The sequence below is a fragment of the Manis javanica genome, chromosome 4 (assembly GCF_040802235.1).
Source record: "Manis javanica isolate MJ-LG chromosome 4, MJ_LKY, whole genome shotgun sequence".
Classification (NCBI taxonomy): Eukaryota; Metazoa; Chordata; class Mammalia; order Pholidota; family Manidae; genus Manis; species Manis javanica.
Window position 1 is genome coordinate 168,392,762 of NC_133159.1, and position 21,154 is coordinate 168,413,915.

At 44.7% G+C, this 21,154-nt stretch overlaps 1 protein-coding gene across 1 annotated transcript in view; it reads right to left on the reverse strand.

Moving 5' to 3' along the window:
• MARCHF10 (membrane associated ring-CH-type finger 10) overlaps positions 1-14,974 on the reverse strand; it is an 82,649-nt gene extending 67,675 nt beyond the window's left edge. The window contains 3 exon segments of the mRNA XM_073235741.1: positions 7,281-7,387; positions 13,358-13,447; positions 14,835-14,974. Coding sequence (XP_073091842.1) covers positions 7,281-7,370 — 90 coding nt within the window. The 5' untranslated portion in view covers positions 7,371-7,387; positions 13,358-13,447; positions 14,835-14,974.
• Positions 14,975-21,154: the final 6,180 nt, after the last annotated feature.

Here is a 21,154-nt window from a genome sequence, read left to right on the forward strand (position 1 = left end):
GAAAATGGGAATAGCTACGGGAAAAGCCTAATAACTACACGACAAGGTTAAGAATAGCAATGACCTGATACTAGCAAAGCATTTACCACTTGAAACTGGGAACAGAGTCAGTTTTATACTGTGCTTTACAACTGAATTGCAGGTGAAGCCCTGGCCTCGGTGGTACCTGCAGCAGATGAGCAGATGGAATCCTGTATTCCCAGGAGAAAGGTGCAGTCCCCCCGCCCCCCCCACACCGCCCTGCTTGGAAAGGGAGAGCACTCCAACATAGTTGAGGTTCTTTTTTTTCCTACAGCTAATCTTATTTCCAAAAACTATGCCCTATAGAGAGCAAGCCATTTTAATAAATCCTGGGCAGTGTTTTAAAAAAAATAAACAAGAACTCCCACCCCCCACAAATACTGGACAGTAACAATTATAAGTTAAACAAACAAATACCGAATAATAAAAAATAACAAGGTAAACCTAGAGTAAGGGAAAGAGAGTCAGCTAGAGAGTTTGATGAAGCTCAGCTAAGGGCCAACCCCCTCTTCTCCATTCCTCTTCCAGTGACTGCAGATCGGAGCTCCTATCTGGGAGGAGCCCGGGAGGGCTGCTGTGTCCTGGGGGAGCAGATCTGTGTTTTCCCCTTGCCCGCTGGTATTAAGGCTCAAGGGGAAAGTGCTGATGGGCTGAACGTGAAGGAGCCAGCGTTAGCAAATGCGCACAGGACCAAGGCAGATTTTGTGGGATGAACAGAATTCTTGTGGGCTGAGTGTTTTTTGAAAATTCTCTCCAAGAATGCATGCGACTTAAATATTTCTTTACCGAAAGGCGGGGGGAGGATTAGAAAGGTTTGCAATGTTGAAAAAAGAACTCTGTTGTCTCTGGTTCCCTGTCTCTCCCTTCACAGGGGGGCAGGGCTACCCAGGGACAAGGTAGGCACTTCCTAATTTTTATCTTGATACAGCCAAGCAATCTTTCCATGTAAAACAAACATGAGGGCTCTTGAAGTTCCAGCTTTGCTGAGGAGAAGGAAGGCGGGGACAGAGCCAAGCCCCAGCCTTGCAGTCCTAGAAACAGTGAGAATCCAGCCATACATCCCCCAGGCGGCTGGGTTTCTTGTTATCTGCAAATGTGAGGCTTTTTTGTTGTTTTGGATGCTGTTTGTTTCTGCTTTGGGGGTTCTGAAGTGACAGGGACAGAGGAGTAGAAAATCCATAGGACGCGGATGAGGAATGGATTTGTAATTCATAGTCACCAGGGGCTCGTCTTACCCTGGAACTTTGAAAACATTCTCCTTTGAATTGCACGTGTCTGGAGCCGGATTGCTATAAATAAGTTTCTGTTCATGTGGCAGAACTGGCTGAGGGCAGCCGGAAAACTGAAGGCTTCAGGTACCTTCTGCCTTCTTCCCTCCGGTGAGAATCTGGGCTTCCCCCTCTCTCCTCCCTGGTGTGGCGCCACCTGCCAGCCCATCCCTCTGACTGCAGAGCACACAGTCAGGCTGCCTTCTGGGCAGAAGCCACGCTGTGGGGGCAGAACACAGAACGTGCATATATGCCTGTGGGGGATGACGTGGGCTCTGTGACTCACTGTAACTCGATACTGGTAAACACCACCAACCCCGGCTCTGCCACCCTCTAGCATCCTGACCTTGGGCAAGCTGACTAACTCCACGGATTCTTGCTTCTCTCATCTGTGAGATGTGTCCCTGTGCTGCAGGATGCTTGGGAAGCAGGAGACACTGCTGGGAACACGCGGAGTTGAGCCACGGGTTCGGGACCAGTGTTCAGTAAAAGGCACTCACTGTGACCACCACCACCCCTATCTATAGTTGCCATCGTTAGGCTTCATCGTCGTTTCCAATCCCATTTCATGCTTGGCTTCTGCAGTCAGCCTTTGCCAAATAACGTGACTTTGTGATCTTGGGCTCAGGGGAAGAAAGAATCTTTCTTTCTTCTGCAGTGCATCCTTGTGTTTCTGCCCCGGATGAGGAGGCCCGTTCCCCCAGCCAGCCCGTGGAGGTGACCCTGCTCGGGGTCACTCGGGGGCCTCTCTAACGGCACATTGCCAGCACAGAATCCACAAAGACACTCAGTTTCTTTGGTCTCCTTTATTATCAGTCCCTTCCTTCCAGTCCTGCAGGCTCCTGGTGCCTGAGACTCCGTGCACCGCAGGTCACTACCCGGACTCGCAGTTCTAGGACAGAAACATTGCGACCGAGACCCCGCCCCCGCCGAGGTCATCGGTCCTTGACATGGTGAGCGCTGGAGGAGTGGGAGTTGCCATTGCCGTCAGTTGGCTCTTTTTTGTTGTTCTTATGATCTGAGCCCCAGTTTGGGGTTTTCATTATCCACGGTGACATTAGTAAAGATCATTAGTTTTAAGAGCTCAAGAAATCAAAGGTGTAAAAACAGTTTGATGTGACAGTCCCCTCAAATGAGTTTATGTTCCTGTTCTGTCTGTGAAGAGTAGAGAAAAGCATACCTCAGAGGTGAGAGAGTAGAGAACCCTGCCCCTGATTCCTACAGGCGGGGAAGTCGAATTATCTCCATCACCTCCACCCCGTGAGCGGATGGACGGTCCCCAAACCCCGGCCGCCCGGGTAGTCACCCATCACGCCCTCGAGCAAGTTTACATCATCATGTTCCGGTGTTGGCTCTGCACTTGAAAGCACCAGGATGAGTAAGTGACATGAAGTGAAACCTACTTGAACACATTTGATAGATTATAGAAAATCATTCTGAAATGTCAAGTGTAATCTTTCTCTCCAGCTTTCAGTGGACATTAATGGCTAAATTTTGCCTCAAGTTACATAAACACATTTGACCAAAAGAAGGAAAAAAAAAAAAGCCATGGAGCACATACTCAAAGAGACAGAGCCAAATTCTGAGATGGTGTATAATTATGGACTACTTACCAGATTCTGAAATAGCATGTAATATGCCAAATAGATGTTTATTTCCTCTTGTGTTTTCAAAAGGGTCCCACCCAACCACCGAAAAGAGTAGCATCAAAATGCTTCAGGGTGGATTTAATCCACTTCTCCCGCTGCTAGCACACAGACCTATCAAGGCACTGCTAATTTGGTGCATACCAACCCTTAGTATATTTTAGGATGTAGCAGAAATAGTGTATCCAGGAGGTTTCTAAGGGCTTCAGTTTGAGCCCATTCATGAAAGGCAAGGCAAGTACAGAAGGAATATGTGGCAAATGTATGTGGCTTGGGAGTCAGGACTAGGTATCAGGCCTTACACTGCTTGTCATCTGGAAACAGGGAACCCCTAGTGTCTAAACAGCTCGCTGCACTGAGAGTGACAGAAATCTCAGAGATTTCTTCGGCCACAAATAACTGGCAAAGCTCATTGATGACCCAGGGTGTCAATATCCACCCAATGCAAAGTTGGCCTTAGTAAATTCTCTGCACACAGGTCATACATGGACCAAATTATTGAGGGGTCATTAAAGTCTGCAACTGAGTCTTAAACTTCAATGTTAAATCCCTTCTGGAACAAAGCAAGGGATAGATTAAATAATGTAAATAACTCATCACTGTTCCCTTCAAAGTAATTTCTGTCGGTTGCTATATACTTAATTCAATAATACTTAGAACATATTAAAGACAACCATATTTATTTTTTGCAGACCTTGTGGTGCGTGGTTTTGAAAATGCTCAGTGAGGGTGGATTTGACTTTTAGGATTATTTACAAGTCAGCTGGATCTAAGTCGAATAAACAGAGTTGGCGGTAAAGTTAGGTAATGCTGGCTCTCATCAAAGACAAAGCATTCGGTTCAGCATAGAGTCCACTTCTGCCCTTAAGAAGCTATAGTCCCGTTTGAGAGGAAGTCACACAAAAGACAATTTCAATACAATTTCGTAAACATGTGAAAGAGGTATGGAAAGGGTGTGCTGGAATCGGAATGATGGAAACGTTCTCAGGCCTGGTAGCAGTGATGGCTGCAGCTTTAGCAAGTTTACTGAAAGGTGTGAAATGATGCAAGTATAACAGGTGAATTGTATGATGTGTAAATTGAACCTCAATACATTAATTTTTTAAAGAAGGGTGCTGTGGAAGTACCGAAGTTCCCTTTAGATCTAAACTAAAACTGCAGTCTTTACCACCCTGTCAAGAAGGAAAGAAGGGGGAAAAAGAGGTCGGAGAAGCGGTTAAGGCTTAGGCTGGTCTTGCTGTGGTTCTCGGGTCTCGGGCCCGCCTTTAGGTGAGGGAAGCGACAGAAGGGTTTCATGTATTCCAGGTGCAGAGTCGATTTCACATTTTAGATAGATTTCTAGAAAGCAATCTGCAAGATGGCAAGGCTGGGGGCCAGGGCACTGGTTATAAGGATGTTATAATCGTCTTGGAGAGAAACCATACAGGTGGGAACCGGAGTGCTGGCAATGGGACAGAAAAGAGGGCACAAGGCACAAGCTTTCAGGTGAACCTGGCAGGTCTTGGTAATTGGCGAGATGTGGATGGTGAGGGAGAGGAAGGGGTCAGGGAAGACTTAGGCCGCTGTCATCATAGAGAGAAGACAGGAGGATGGCAGGACGCATGGAGTGCCAGTGTGGACACGCTGAATTTGGGTCACTTACGTGACATCATGATGGAAATGTCCAACGCGGACGGTGGCCTGTGATTCTGACACTTAGAGAAGACTCAGGATTGCAAGCCATTAGTTTATGAGTGCTGGCTAAAAACACGGGAGGGGATGACATTGGTCACAGAGAAGGAAATCAGGCTGACAGAAACCTGGGGGAATTCTCATGTGAGGGGCAGAGAGGGGAATGTGAGAGAAACAGGGCAAAGATCAGGAAACGTCAAGTGATGTCAGAAAGTCAAAGAAGTGAAGTAATGTTCAAGGAGAAAAGAGCAATAGTGTCAAGTGTAGATAAAACTTAAGAAAACAAAGACTATAAAGGTGTCCACTGGATCTGGCTGCTGACCTGAGCGAGAACAGTTTCAGGGATGGTGGGGTGCTGGCTGGGCTGCAGGGCGTAAGGAGGTGAATGGGAGGGGAGGAAGCAGAGAAGTGGAACTGACCGAGGGGCCATCTGGGCTGTGGCCGGGCTGTGGCTAGAGAAGACACCTGGTCCTCAGACGGCTTGCTTCTTTTGTTCTTAGTGTGGGAGAGACTTGAGCTTGTTTGTAGGCTGAGGTGGTTAGAAGAAGGGAAGTTTGATGAGAGGGCCATGGATGGAGAGAGGCTGGAGACAGAGGGGCAGGGACCAGCATCTCCGGCCAGGCACCGTCAGGGAGAGCGCCACTTGCCCCAAATTGGAGAGCTAGAGAGTGCGTAGCCTGGAATGGAAGGTGCCCCCGGCTTCCACTGCGGGCTCTTTGTGTCCTGTGTGTATAACACAGGAAGGGAAGTTCTTTGTTGAAAGCATGGGGATTGGAGGTTTGAAAAAGGTAGAAAAGCTTGAAATAGTGGCAATAACAGAGGGAGAGCTGATGCACATGTCGAAGTGAGTCGCCCTTCATGCCTTTCTTTGCCTCGCTGCCCTTCCATCCATCAGCAAGAAGTCTGTTCCGCTCCTACTTCCTGGGGGAGCAGGGGCGAGAGGGGGCACTTCTCAGCATCTCCACTCCTGTCTTGTTGGTCCAACCACCACAGTTTCTGTCCTAAATTTCTATCTTAGTTTCCTTACTAGTTTTTCTGCTGCTTTTCTCATCCCTTTCAGTTCTCCCTGACAAAGCAGCCAGAGTGATATTTAAAAAATATAAATCAGCTTGTACCTCTCCCCTACTTAAAATCATCCAATAATTCTCACTGTGATAAGAATAAACTCCAAATACCATGCTTTGTCCTGAGAGACTCAGGGTGACCTGGCCTACCTGCCTCCTCCACCTCATCATGTCCCGCATCCTCCCTCAGGCAGTGTGTTTCAGCCACTGCAGCCTTGCTTCCCGCCTCAGGACCCTTGCACGTGCTTTCTTTCTGCTAGGATGCTCTGGCTGGCTCTTTCCCATCATTGACCTCTATGACCAAATGTTACCTCACTTCCCTGCCTGTGTGAAGGAGCATCACCCCCACCCCATTACCTTTGTTTTATTCACCTCATTATATTTATCAGTAATTGAAACTATCTTACATATTCATTTACTTGTGTGTTTTGTTTGTTTCTCAATCCTGGAATAAGAACTCCAGGAGGGAAAGGACTTTGTTTAGAATGTAGTAGGTACTTAACATGTACAGATATTTATAAGGATGGAAAGTGGCCTTATTAAGGTCACTGGAAATGCAGCTGAGATTAGAAAATGAAACTACAGCATCTACAATCCATAAAGTTGTGTGACTTTTCTTCAGCAGAGACCATCAAATAATAAGATTGATTTTCTTATGTGCCTGTTCTGGAGATAATTTTAAACATGGGCCGTGTGGCAGAGGCATCTTTGTGAAAATTAGAAGGATTCCCAGCATGCCCAGTTCAGATGTTTATGCTCTTATTTCACAGAAATCCCTCAGTTTTATAATCTTGTAGGTAGGTTGGCAAGTTGTAGGAGGAAATCGCTGACTTCATCTCCGGCCCCTGAGCTAAGCTGTATTATACAGGTGAAATCAGGTTACCGAGATAGGTCTGGTTTCCTTGGCGACCTGGGAGGTTCAGTTATATTTGAAATTGCTGATAACAGCAGTTCTGGGTTTTCCTTAGGGCAGGAGTGCTTTCCCACCCTCAGCTGAGGCCTTGATTGGCGAGAATTGACCTCCAGCCAGTGGGATGAGTGACACTTCCTAACTGCTCCCAGAATTCCACACCCTGCCTGGCAAGTTTGTCCCATGCCAGCTCTGGGTAATCGTGTCCTGTCTCCTGAGGCTCCCGGTTGTTTGGAGTTTGCATGTAAACACTGTAACTAGGGTGACAAATAGTTAGCTGATCGTAGAATGTGCTAACCACCTTTCTTCTGGCAGGATGACAGCTGGAAGGGCATGTTATTATATAAGTGGCAGGCTGACCCAGTTAACTCCTTAATGTCTTTTTTCTTGATGGCTCTTTTATCACATTTAAGCCCTGATGTTCATCTGCTGACAAGGTTTATGCTAAATATTTTTTAAATGTTCTCATTTCATTTTCATGACAATATTATCAAGTGGGTACTATTATTATTCCCATTTTACAGATTAGAAACTGAGACTCAGAAAGATAAAGTGGCCTTCTATGGTCACACAGCAAGTAAGTGATGGATTTTGGATTTTAGAAAGCGATTACTGCCTGTCATATACTGATACAGTATCCTGAGTTCTCTTATAATACTGTGAGTGAAGGCAGAAGATAATTCTTAATTTCTGCAATTACCTGATATTCAGAGTCCACTTTATGCTGCATGTCCCGCAGATACTGAACATCACTGATGAACTTCTGCCTGTCCTTTGCTTGATGCAACATGATTCTTAATCCCCGACCTGCATTTAAAAGATAAATAAATGTACCATAATATAATCCTTTGTGGCTTTGCCCTATTTGGATTTATTTTAGTATAATTGCTTTTATTCTCTTAATAATCTAATTTCCATTGTTTCAAAGGCACAGATGCTCCTTTCAGATGGAAAAGATTCTTTGTATTGGTGTCGATGGCCTTACTGCCCTCCTGTTCCAGGCATCAATAATGCAGTCACATTCATCAGCCACATTCATCGGGGATCCTGCTCTGGTTATTCAGAGGGAGTTAGATTGGCCGACACCTGACTTACGTTTAGCTAGGAGTCTAGCTAAATTAGCTATGGCCAAAGTTATGAGCCTCTGGTAACTTAAATTCATTTATTCAACAATTACTGCACCCCTATTCTAAGTCAGACACTCTGTGGGACATGGGGTATAGCAGCCAGCCAGATGAACATGGCCCCTGCCTGTGTGTGCTTCCGGTCTAGGGTGGAAGACTGACATTGAACACTGCTGTACCCCAGCCGCCTCACACTCCACATGGTCTGCTCACAAACCTGCTCCTCTCGAAGAGTTTTTTGGCAGGGGAAGTTCACACTGACCAGGTAGCCGCTCGAGCTAGTAACCTCGGCAGCTTCCCTCACACTTCCCTTCCTACCACAACCATACAATCGCCAAGTCCTGATGACTTTCTCTCCTTGACTCCATCACAATTAGTGTGCATATACTGGTGTGAGACTGGGTTCAAATCCCAATTGTGTAAATACTGACAAGGGACCCCTCACTCTGATAAGTGCTGTGGAGTAGAAATAACGGGTTCTTTGAGAGAGAGTTATCATGGGAGGGTACAGCATGTCCTGCGAGGCAAGGCTTTCCTTAGGGAATGACACTGGGTTTGCAAAGCAGTGAGCTAGGCAAGAAGTGGGACAGCGAACATTTCGGACAGAAAGGGCAGCAGGTGCAGAAGCGTCAGGGCAGGAAGGGGCCGGAGTGTTCGAGGAGCAGGAGTTCAGTGCCGTGAGCAGAGAGCTGGGGAGAAGAGCAGCAGAAGGGCCGGAGGGCAGGCAGGGCAGGTTCATGCGCATCTGGGAGGCCAAGATGCCAAGAGCCATATAAAGCCACTGGAAGGTTCCAACCAGGGGAGCCACTGATTAGATTTGCATGTGTTTGTGCCTCCAGCTGCATGGAGAATAGATGGGGTTGGGGATAGAGAATAAAAACGGAAGTGGAAAAACCACTGGGAATATGTTTTAGTATCCAGGTAAGATGGTGACCAGCCTTGGGTGGCAACAGTGGAGAGAAGGGGAGGAGAAAAAGGACATCATAGCTACTAATTAGCCTCTTGGAAGTGCTAGACATTGTTCTAAACATTTACACGTATTAACTCATTCAGTCTTCATGACCTTGCTGCAAGGCCAGCACTGTATCTCTATTTATGGATGACGAAACTGAGGCACAAAGGGGTTAAGTTACTTGCCTAAGGTTACAGAGCTGTTCAGTGGAAGGGTTGGGATTTGAGCCCAGAGAGTCTCACACCAGCGCACACACCCTAATCGTGATGGACTCACGGGATACTCAGGAGGGAAAATCATCAGGACTTGGTGGTTATATGGATGGGGCAGGGAAGGGAAGTGTGCGGGAAGCTGCCCAGGTGTGGATAAAATGAGAGTTCCTGTGGCCAGGATTCTCACCGGGCCCTGGTTGACTAGCTCACTGCACACCTGTGGGCAATACATGGCTGTTGACTCTATATAAAGAGCTCTGCCCAGTGCTCTGGGTACAACATGGTGGCAGGGCTGTAAGGCTGCAGGAGAGCAGAGCAGAGGCTGGAGTGGTGGGAGCGCCGAGGACAGAGGCCCAGAGGACAGCTGTGCAGGACGGGTGTGCGGACAGAGGGCCCAGAGGCAGAGACCAGCTTGCTGCATGGAGACTCGCTCTGAGTGAATGGGATTTTAGTGACTGACCTGCCACCTGGAAATAAAGTTGGGTATAACCCTTTCGCCCAAGAACGTTTTGCTGTCATTTTCTTTGGTCACATTGAATCCATGGCAGACTTGCCCGGGGCTGAAACCCATTGGCAAGACACCAGGTTACTGGCTGGCAGGTGTGAACATTCTTCAGAGAACTCTGGAGGAGGAATGGGTTGGTGAGGAAAATCCCAGGGAGTCTGAAGCAGCTGGGGTATAGCAAATGGATATGTCAAGGAAGCAATTAGACACAGAGCTCTGGAACTGATAAGAGAAGATTTGGACACTGCTCGCATTTTGGTGATAACTTAAGTTCAAGCCAGAATGGGTATTGGAAAGAGGATGACAACGAGGACAAAACTCCGAGGAGCACACATATTCGAGAACAGATAGCCAAAGAGAGAGTCTGCAAAGAAGCCAGAATGGCAAGAGGAAAACCAGGTGGGTGTAGTTTCACAGATGCTGAGAAGAGCGTGTTTCAAGGAGGTTATTAATAACCTTGGTGAGAGCATTTAGTGGAGTGACGGGGCTGGAGACAGATTGCTGTGAGTTGCATAAATGAGCGGTTAAGGAAGTGGAGACAATGCTTTTAAGAAGTTTGACTGATTAGTGTGGCCTAAATTTATGAGTGAAATATTTAAGTTCACGAAGTTAGGAAATGGCACAGTTCATAAAGAGGCTGCTTGACCTCATCTATGAGGTCATCAAGGCTCCCACACTACTCCTGCTTATTGGCCAGTGATGCTTTTTCATTTATTTCTACACACGTTTTTAAAAAAACTGAGATGTAATTGACATGTAACATTAGTTTCAGGTGTACAACATGATTCCATGCTTGTATATATTGAAAAATGATCACCACAATAAGTCTACTTAACAGCCATCACCACACAATTTTTTTTCTTCTTGTGATGAGAACTTTTAAGATCTCTCTTAGCAACTTTCAAATATATAGCATCATTAACGGTAGTCACCATGCTGTCCATTACATCCTCAGTCCTTATTTATAACTGGAAATGTGTGCTTTTTTGACCCCCTTCTCCCATTTTGCCCATTCTCTATCTCCCACCTCTGGCAACCACCAATCTGTTCTCTGTATGGCCTCTGTATCTGAGTTAGTTTTTGTTTTGTTTCGCGTGCTTTGTTTTTTTAGATTCCACATGAGTGAGATCATATGGTATTTGTCTTTCTCCGGCTGACTTATTTCACTTAGCATAAAGCCTTTAAGGTCCATCCATGTCGTCACAAGTGGCAAGATTTCCTTCTTTTATTAATTTCAGGTGTACAACATAGTGATTTCACAATTGCATCCATCTCAAAACACCACAGTAAGTGTAGTTACCGTGTGTCACCATACAAAGTTATAGCAGTATGACTATATTCCCTGTATCGTACTTTTTATTTCTGTGACTAATTTTATAATTGGAAGTTTGTGCCTCTTTATCCCCTTCACCTGTTTACCCTTTCCCCTAACAGCCACTTCCCTGTGGCAACCACCAGTTCTCTGTATTTGAATCTGTTTTATTTTTTAGATTCTACGTATAAGTGAAATCACATGGCATTTATCTTTCTCTGACTTATTTCACTTAGCATAATATCCTCAAGGTTCATCCATGTTTGCAAATGGCCAAGATTTCATTATTGTTTATAGCTGAACATTGTCCATTGCATATATCTTGATCCATTCACCTATCAGTGCTTCCATATCTTGGCTATTGTAAGTAATGCTGTGATAAACATAGGGGTGCATGTATCTTTTTCAAGTAGTGATTTTGTTTTCTTCAGGTAAATTCCTAGAAGTGGAAATACTGAGTTGTAGATATTTCTATTTTTAGTTTTTTGAGAAACTTCCATACTGCTTTCCATAGTGGCTGCCCCAGTTTGCAATCCCACCAGCAGTGTATGAGGGTTCTCTTTTCTCCACATCCTCACTGTATTTGTTATTTCTTGTGTTTTTGATATTAGTCATTCTGACTATGAGGTGATTACCTCATGGTGATTTTGATTTGCATTTGGCTGACTAGTGATACTGAGCATCTTTTCATGTGTCTGTTGGCCATCTGTATTTCTTTTTTGGAAAAACGTCTATTCAGTTCCTCTTCCCATTTTTCAATTGGGTTATTTTTTCAGTGTTGAGTTGTATGAGTTCTTTATATCTTTTGGATTTTAACCCCTTATCAGGTATATCATTTACAGATATAGTCTCCTGTTCTGTGGGTTGCCTTTTCATTTTGTGGATGGTTTCCTTTGCTGTGCAGAAGCTTGTTATTTTGATATAGTCCCTTGTTTAGTTTTGCTTTTGTTTCCCTAGCTTGGGGAGACTTGTCCAGAGAAAAATCACTAAGGCTGATGTCCAAGAGTTTACTGCCTATGTTTTGTTTTAGGGGTTTTATAGTTTCGGGTCTAACATTTTGGTCTTTAATCCATTCCAAGTTGAAATTTTGTGTATGCTCTAAGACAGTGATCCAGTTTTGTTGTTCTGCATGTTATTTGTCCAGTTTTCCCAGCATGACCTATTGAAGAGACTGTCTTCGCTATTCTGTGTCCTTGCCTCCTTTGTCATGGATTAAATTGACCATATAAGTAAGCATGGGTTTATTGTTTCATTGATCTATGTTTCTGTTTTTGTGCCAGTACCATACTGTTTTGATTACTATAGCTTTTATAGTATAGCTTGAAATTAGGGAGCATGGTGCCTCCAGCTGTGTTCTTCTCTCCTACACACATTTTTTAATGACTACCATGTGAGAGGTACTGCTCTAGGCTCTGGAAAAACAGCAAGATAAGACAGACCACATCCTTGCCCTCAGGTGTCCACATTCTGTGGCTTTCCTTCCTTCCTTCATTTTTTTTCAGTTGTATAGACATTGGCAGAATCAGTTGCCCCTGACTCACGGTGTCCCAGTGTGGGCTGGTCACTATGAAATCTCACAAGGTTTATCTAACCCTGAGCAAATCTAGCAATTTATGCTCTTTCCTCATGGGTTATTTTCTTTTAAGTATAGAAAGTTGGTCTTTGAGAGTCACAATCTTAAAACTACAACCCAGTAGGTAGTTCCAGAGACTACACACAAACCTAAATTTTGTCTCTGAGCATTTTAATAGTCATTTATGGAACTATAGTTTGAAAGAGATCACTTTCAACTTTTCATATGAATTTGTACCTGCACAGAATGAGGTTATGATCCCACTCTTTTCAGAAAACAGTTGTGTTAAAACAGGTAGAAAAATGAGCCCCTGCTGCTACTGTTAGAAAGAGAAGCCTGTCTGAATACTAATCAGGCAGAGAACATAAAGATTCATAATGAAAATATGTTAATGGTCACTAAAGGAGAATATCCCAGAGTCACTTGGATGATACATTTTGGTTAAAAAGTTAACATAGAAAAGTCAGATAATCTATCCTGGCTCTAATAAGGTGTTATTTTAAGGAGACTTCTAAGTCAAGAGACATGACATAACTTTGTCTAAATTGGCAGGAAATAACACTATTTGAGTTATATGCTAGCTTACCTCTGACTTCACAATCATCTACCAAGTAAAGGACATTAAAATTGTCTACAAAGTCTCCCATAAAGTCTCCATTGCTGTACTTTACTATAGAATGAATATTTAGAAGCATCATGGTGCCACATGCAATTTCTTCTTTTAATACACCAATACTTTGTGAGATTAAACAAATACTACAGGCACCGAGGAAACGGATTATTAGGAGATTACCATAGTTTTGGCAAATATCCTCTGCATTTCTGGAGCATCACTTGAACTTCATACTGGGCTGCAGGTTTGAAAAACTGGCCAGGATGAAGAAAAAACAGATAACTGTATGGAAATAAATTCACATGAGATAGTGTTTCATTCGTGGATCTCAGGTTTGTGGGCCTGCTCAACCAGATGGCCAATTGAAGCCAAAACTTTTTCCTCGGCAAGAACAGACAGATGAGGGAGGGGGCAAGGAGGTGATCAGAAAATGTGGGCAAGCACGTATTTTAAAAATAGCATTCTGTATTCTCTTTTGTTTCTCACCTTTAAACAGCTTCTCAATTTACAATCTGCTCATGGTCATGCCCACTTCTGTTTTAAGTCTCTGGTGATAATATATTGTGCCAATTTGTGCTGTAGAAATCAACACGAGACCACATTAAATTGGGAAAGGGAGAAGGAAAGAAGGGAGTAGGAGGCATGGGGGGAGGGGAGTCCTGCTTCGTGGAAAGCAAGAGAAAATGATTCTTCTTGGCTTCAAAATTCTACCTATCTGTGAAATTTCAATGAGGAATATTCTAAGAACTTTGTGACATATGTATTCCTCTCGAGTGTGAACTTCCAGTGAATTCAAACTGAATTTCCCTGACTAAGGAAGTACAGAATCTGTTTGCAGAATATATTTTTTTCAGTTCTCTGAAAAAATCATATATGTTGTCTTTCTGCTCTATGGCCACATCTATCAAAAGAAACTTATTTGATGGGAGTTCTTTTTAATAACAGTCAAGTCATCTTACCATTTTCTCACTATGTTCTTATATTAGAATATCATTAAAGTGAGTATTTTATTGGTTCAGCAATAAAGAGTAATGCAAATTTAAGTCTCTCTTTAGGCTGAAGCTCCTTTGGAACTAAAAATCTAAACGGCTATATATATTACCTGACAATTAGGTTTATAAATTCCCCATTTTCCACAATTAGATCCTTGGAAGAAGTTCAGGAAAACATATCCTTTTACACAGTTAACTAATAAAGATTACAGGATTTAAATCTAAGCTGTAAAAAAAAAAAAAAAGACCCTAGAGTTTTAAAATGGTAACATATGAAAACGACTTGAGTATAAGCAACCAAAATGAGTGATTTAGGCTTAACTGTCCTAACACTTCCACCGAAAGAATACTGTGACCCAAGAGAAAGAGGAGGAACGGGGACTGAGGATGGAGATGACTTGACTCTTCAAGCCGAGCGGCTGAGGAAATCAAGGAGTGGGGGTGCTGTAAAGGGCTTGTAAGAAATCTCTTTAGCGGTGACTCTTCATTTTATTGTGAAACTATGAAACAGATGGGCGGTCACACACGGACCGTCGAGCCCAGAAGACAGGGATTCAGAGTGCAATTGGGGAACTTTGGGGATGAGGGCGATGTCACAGGATGGACAAGCAATTCGATGCTCTCCACAGTAACAGTCAACAGTTTCGCCCCCAGAAGCCGTGGTCCGTGTACACCTACTTCGCACCTGCACTCCCGGGCAGTCTGCGGGGCAGGCAGGGGAGGTGCGGGGCGCCTGCCAGCGCGCAGGTGAGGATCCCAGCGTCTCCCAGCCCTGTCCCGGCGGCAGCTAGGAACCGGAGCTGCGGCCAGCCGGAAGGGACGAGCGCCGGGCCGCCAGGCTCCGGGCCCGATTTCCCTCCGGGCCCCTAGCAGCGGCCAGCGAGGCGGTAGCCCTACTTGCCGGCCGCCTCCGCGCAGGAGCGGCAGCCCGTCGCAACGGGGCGTGGCGGGCGGGCGGAGCCGGCCGTTACCTGGCGCGTCGGTCCTTTCCCCGCGGCAAGAGGCTCCCGGGCCGAGGGGCTGGGCGCGCGCGGGCTCCGGGGCGGGGGAGCCGCCATCGTCCGCGCAAGGCGCCGAGGCTCCTCCTCCGCTCGCTGTCCCCTCCCTCTGCCGACCCGCTTCCTCCTCCTCCGCCGAGGCCGTTTTTCGCGGCGGCGGCCGGGCTTTCCGGGAAGGAGGCGATGGGGCGGCTGCCCGGCGTCCTCCCGTTTCCTTGGTAACGCGGCCCGCGCGCGGGCTTGGGGGCGGGGCGGGGCGCGGGCCGGTTGCCGTGGGAACCAGGCGGGATGCGGTCGCCGAGGACAGCGGAGATGGCGGCGGGCGGAGAGGAAGTGCCGGAGGAGGAGGCGATTGGCTTTGTCTCGACGTCGGAGCCCAGACCCAGATGTCGGGGTCATCCTTCCTGCCCTGGATCAGGGCTGTGTTTTATAAAGGACGTGGTTAGGAAACCAGAGGGGAAAATACTTTTAATTGAATAAGATACTATTAAAGGCGACCTATGGGTAGAGGAAAGACAGCGCAGCCCTGGAGTTGAGCCAAGCAGAGCATCCCAGAAATGTCTGCTCCAGCGTAACAAGGAAGGAACAGATGACGAAGGGAGGCGCCCTGTCAGCGGCAGCACCGGGACCCGCGCACGGTTACCCCCCGGTTAGCAGTAAGCGTGGCTGCCTTTCCTCAGGAAGGAGGTTCCTAGAGGTTTAGCCCAGGGCCCCCAGATTTGGAAGGAGGAGTCAGAACCTGTGCTGGTCACACCTTTCTGCCTGGTTTGTTTCTGTCTATGACTTTAATAGGCAAAGATGACTTCCATTTATTTTGCACTCTTAGGCACTCAGTAATTTGCCAACTGATGTCAAATCAGGGCATTTTTGACTGGGTAGAGAATGGGGAAAAAGGAGAATGGAAATTCTTGGACCTTTCGCCAGCGCCCAGCGTGATGTGTCTGTGGTTTGGACGTCTTCTCAAGCCCCTAAACCCGGTTGGTGTCCAAGTCCCTTGCAGCTTGTCACCCTGCTTTTTATTATCAGCACCACCCTAGCATGGGGCTCCATGACCTCATGACTGGATTATTGTTTAGTATTATTGTGTATCCTAAACACACCGGGGACCCTGTCTTCCATACCCTCTCCCCGCCATTTATTCTGTAAGCAGCACAGGTTTAGTGTCTTTGGTCCCCTGCTAAGAAGCTCTCGCTGCCCGCGGAGTGAAGTCTGAACCCTCGGCCCCGGTTTTCCCTCTGCCCTCCCCCAGGGCTGCCGTCCTGCTTTTCTTCCTTCAGCACTTCTTCACTAGGGCCCGGCTCGGCAAGACAGTGGGATGCTCACTGAGCAGCCCTCGCAGACTTCACACTGACTCCTAAGGCATGTCCTGAGCTGGGCAGAATCCAGATAAAATGTACTTAGGTGCGGTCTTGGTGCGGGGCACTTGGTCATCCACCCTTCATAGGTCCTTCACCAGTTCTCCAGTACCTTTCCCTCTGGGGGCCCAACGCAGGTTCTGTTCTTGTTCTCAGCTGGCTCTCAGGGAATCCTTATCAAAGCATTAACTGATAAGTACTGACCTAAGAGCTCTCCCCAGGGTTTTGCCTCTCAAAAGGAGATCCTTAAACATGCAAAATCTTTAAGACACTGATTGAAACTATAACAGTGAAAAGATAGGTAGAGAACTTGTTCTGTTGAAGCTAGAGCTTCCCTCAAATAAAAGTAATTGTAATTATTAATGATAATTGTTAGTAATCATTAATGATTAACCGAGGAAGTAGTGGAAGCCCAGCTGAAATCTTTGAAGAGAAGTGGTGTGCCAAGGACGCAGGGGGAGCAGAAGGCCAGGGCTCAAGAGCAGGGCTCCCCGTGCCCCCTGCCCTGATGCTGCCTACTAGTAAAAAGCACCTTGGAACATACTGGACCCAGATATGTCCCCTTCCACTTGCACATCTGTAGAAAATAACACTACCTCGAAACATTGCTGTGGGGATTAAATGAGGACAAAACATTTACCACCATTCTTGGCACGTAGTAAGCACTCAATAATCAGTAGCTTAACATTCTGAGGCACATTTTAAGTTTTTATTTAATGCACATGAGGGTAAACCATGGATATTTTAAGATTTTCAAATAAGGTTTAGAGATGTCACTTCATATCTCAGTTTTAAACTCATTTCAAATATTTCTGAAAATTAAATTCCGCGAAAAGAATCATAGTGCCCTTGAAAGAGGGTGGGAGTGCTGGAGGTCAGCCTGTAAAAAGTTATTGAGCGACTCCAACTATAGTGTTTAAAGAGTAAACTTAAACTTGGCATGTACATAACAAGAATAGTTCTAGCATTCAAAAGCAAAGTGCTAAGTAAGAGAAATATTGAAGTGGGGAAGAAACACAATGGGAAAAGATTCTACTCATCATTATTCCTTGTAAAATGTCCCTGGTAGATAGAGATGTGGGTTCTAATGATTGAGATATTTGGTGTTTGCAAAAAAGCATTAAGTTTTTTAGTTTCTAAGAGTTCTGCAAAAGGCAAATTTTCAAGTATGAAATTTCAGAAGTAGACCATGGATTAAGTTTCACAAGTATATTTTTGAAGGAAATATTTAATTCAGTGCAAAAAGTAAGGTCACCAGAGGGATAGCTATGTAGTCTAAGCCTCCCAAAATTTCTGGGACTGGGATACCCAAGAGCCCCCTGGAGGCCTGGGCCAGCTACTCACTTGATCTGGAACACCCCTTGCTCTCTTTGTCCACCTAATAGTTCCTCTTCCTGAAAGAGAGAATCTAACTAGGTCACTTTCTCGCTATCAGGAGCTCCCCTGATGAGCAGAAACCCAGTGGCCTCAGAAGCAGATGACCTGCCTCATATACAACACGCTTGTTTTTACCTTGATCGTCGCCATGACTGATGGGTTTCTGTTCTCATCAGTCGAGGCCAATGTGGTGATATTGCCTCCATTCAATGCACAAGCATGAGCCATGGAGGTTTCCAGGAAGAACCTCTAGGAGTGGCTTTCCTAAAATGGGGACTGTGGGCATGTGAGCTTTAAAGCTTCATGGAGTCTCCAGAACCCCATTGTACAGGGGATTCATCTGATTAATTTAAAAAACTGGCTAATGGCCTATTGACTATGCCATGGTGGGCTATTGGGACATTCTGCATTCATCCCATAGCTTTATTTGGTCAGACAGTGGGTGTGCAATGTGACAGTCTCTTAATGGTACTCATTAAAAGTGGCCTACATCGATGTCATTAAGATGGCTAGAGGGCTTGGTAGGCTGTGTCATAGTCTCTGGACTATGTGTACATTTTGATGAAGGTCACTGAAGACCCAGGATCGGGTCCTTCATTTTGTAGCATCAGAAATGCCGTTTTAGCTCATTCAGAGTGGATCTTTTTAGGAATTGATTCCCAATAATTCCATTCAGCAGAGACTAAATGTTCTCCACCAGAACACATTATTATTTTATTTCGAGAATAAAACTGGCAGTTGACCAGCCCTGGTCAGGTGCACAAGGGACTCCCTCCTGGTGGAAAAGGCAACCCCAGGAGATCAAATTAAAGATCAGAAGGTTTGGTGAATATTGAATTAGATCAAGAGGGACTTGAGTGTTCTTTAGGGATGTCTCTAGTAGGCTGAGGAAGCCTTAAGGAATAACCTTCCTTCTCCCCAGAGGTGTTTCAGTATTGGTGACTGATTTGGATTCTCAACGCTCTTGGGGACTTTTACCACATCTTTGTTTGAGTTAACTGCCTTTTTGCTCAGCTTCATGAGACCATTTCTCTTCCACTTACGCCATTGTCAGCATAGTTTGGAATTGAGAAACCCTGTGTTACAATTCCTGGGGTGGCACTTGCTGTAGTATAGTGAACACCTTTCATACCCCTTCATACTTCCAGATCTTCAGAGTTAAAATGGGAATAGTCAGGGCCTCCTCACCACACCAGCTTGTGAGGATTAATGAAGTAGCAAATGAAAAGTCTCTGGCATTGTGCCTGCCACATAATAGCTGCTCAACAAATTTGCTATCATTATTTCCATTATATAGATTGAATTCTCCTTGCTGAGATCTGAAGACCTACCAAGGTACATCATTCAGAAATTTATAAAACATTTGACAAGCTTTGTTATTTCTTTTTTGTTTTATTTTATTAAAGTATCATTGATATACAATCTTACGATGGTTTCACATACACAACACAGTGGTTCAACATTCACCCACATTATCAAGTTTTCACCCCTTCCATTGTGGTCATTGTCTATCAATGTAGTAAGATGTTATAGAGTCATTAATTGTATTCTCCATGCTGTACTACTGTCCTTGTTACCTACCTATTTTGTGATTACAGATTATTTTATCCCTTAATCCCCTTCTCCATCCCCCACATCCCTCTCCTTTGGTAACCACTAAGTGTCCCTTCTTGAAGTCTATGAGTCTACTGCTATTTTCTTCCTTCTGATTTGCTTTGTTTTATACTCCACAAATGAGTGAAATCATTTGGTATTTGTCTTTCTCCACCTGGCTTATTTCATTGAGCATAATACCCTCTAGATCCATCCATGTTGTTGTAAATGGTAGGATTTCTTTTTTTATGGCTGAATAGTATTCCATTGTGTATATATACCACCTCTTCTTTATCCATTCATCTATTGATGGACACTTAGGTTGCTTCCATATCTTGGCTATTGTAAATAGTGCTGCAATAAACAGGGGTGCATGTGTCTTTCCGAATCAGGGCTCTTGTTTTCTTTGGGTAAATTCCTAGGAGTGGAATTACTGGGTCAAATGGTATTTCTAGTTTTAGTTTTTTTAGGAAACTCCGTATTGCTTTCCACAACGGCTGAACCAATTTACATTCCCACCAACAGTGTTGGAGTGTTCCCCTTTCTCTGCCTCCTTGATAGCATTTGTTGTTTCTTGTCTTTTGGACAGTGGCCATCCTAGCTGGTGTGAAATGATATCTCATTGCATTTTTTTTGTATCATTAATATACAATTACATGAGCAACATTGTGGTTACTAGATTCCCCCCATTATCAAGTCCCCACCATGTACCCCATTACAGTCACTGTCCATCAGCGTAGTAAGATGCTATAGAATCACTACTTGTCTTCTCTGTGCTATACTGTCTTCCCTGCCTGCCCCTCCCACTACTACATTATGTATACTAATCGTAATGCCCCTTATTCCCCTTCTCCCTCTCTTCCCCTCCCCCCCAAAGTCCCTTTCCCTTTGGCAACTGTTAGTCCATTCTTGGGTTCTGTGAGTCTGTTGCTGTTCTGTTCCTTCAGTTTTTGCTTTGTTCTTATGCTCCACAGATGAGTGAAATCACTTGGTACTTGTCTTTCTCTGCCTGGCTTATTTCACTGAGCATAATACCCTCTAGCTCCATCCATGTTGTTGCTAATGGTAGGATTTGTTTTCTTCTTATGGCTGAATAATACTCCATTGTGTATATGTACCACATCTTTATCCATTCATCTACTGATGGACACTTAGGTTGCTTCCATTTCTTGACTATTGTAAATTGTTCTGCGATAAACAAAGGGGTACATATGTCTTTTTGAGACTGGGAAACTGCATTCTTAGGGTAAATTCCTAGGAGTATAATTCCTGGGTCGAATGGTATTTCTATTTTTAGGTTTTTGAGGAACCTCCATACTGCTTTCCACAATGGTTGAACTAGTTTACATTCCCACCAGCAGTGTAGGAGGGTTCCCCTTTCTCTGCATCCTCACCAGCATTTGTTCCTATTCTTTTCTATGTTGGCCATCCTAACTGGCATGAGGTGATATCTCATTGCAGTTTTAATTTACATTTCCCTGATAATGAGTGATGTGGAGCATCTTTTCATGTGCCTGTAGGCCATCTGAATTTCTTCTTTGGAAAAGCGTTCAGATCCTCAGCCCATTTTTTAAATCAGGTTATTTGCTTTTTGGGTGTTGAGGCATATGGACTCTTTATATATTTTGGATGTTAACCCCTTATTGGAGGTGTCATTTACAATTATATTCTCCCATACTGTAGGATGCTTTTTTGTTCTGCTGATGGTATCCTTTGCTGTACAGAAGCTTTTACATTTGATGTAGTACCATTTATTCATTTTTGATTTTGTTTCCCTTGTCCATGGAGATGTGTTCAGGAAAAAGTTGCTTATGTTTATATTCAAGAAATTTTTGCCTATGTTTTCTTCTAAGAGTTTTATGGTTTCATGACTTACATTCAGGTCTTTGATCCATTTCAAGTTTACTTTTGTGAGCGGAGTCAGACAATAATCCAGTTTCATTCTATTACATGTAGCTGTCCAGTTTT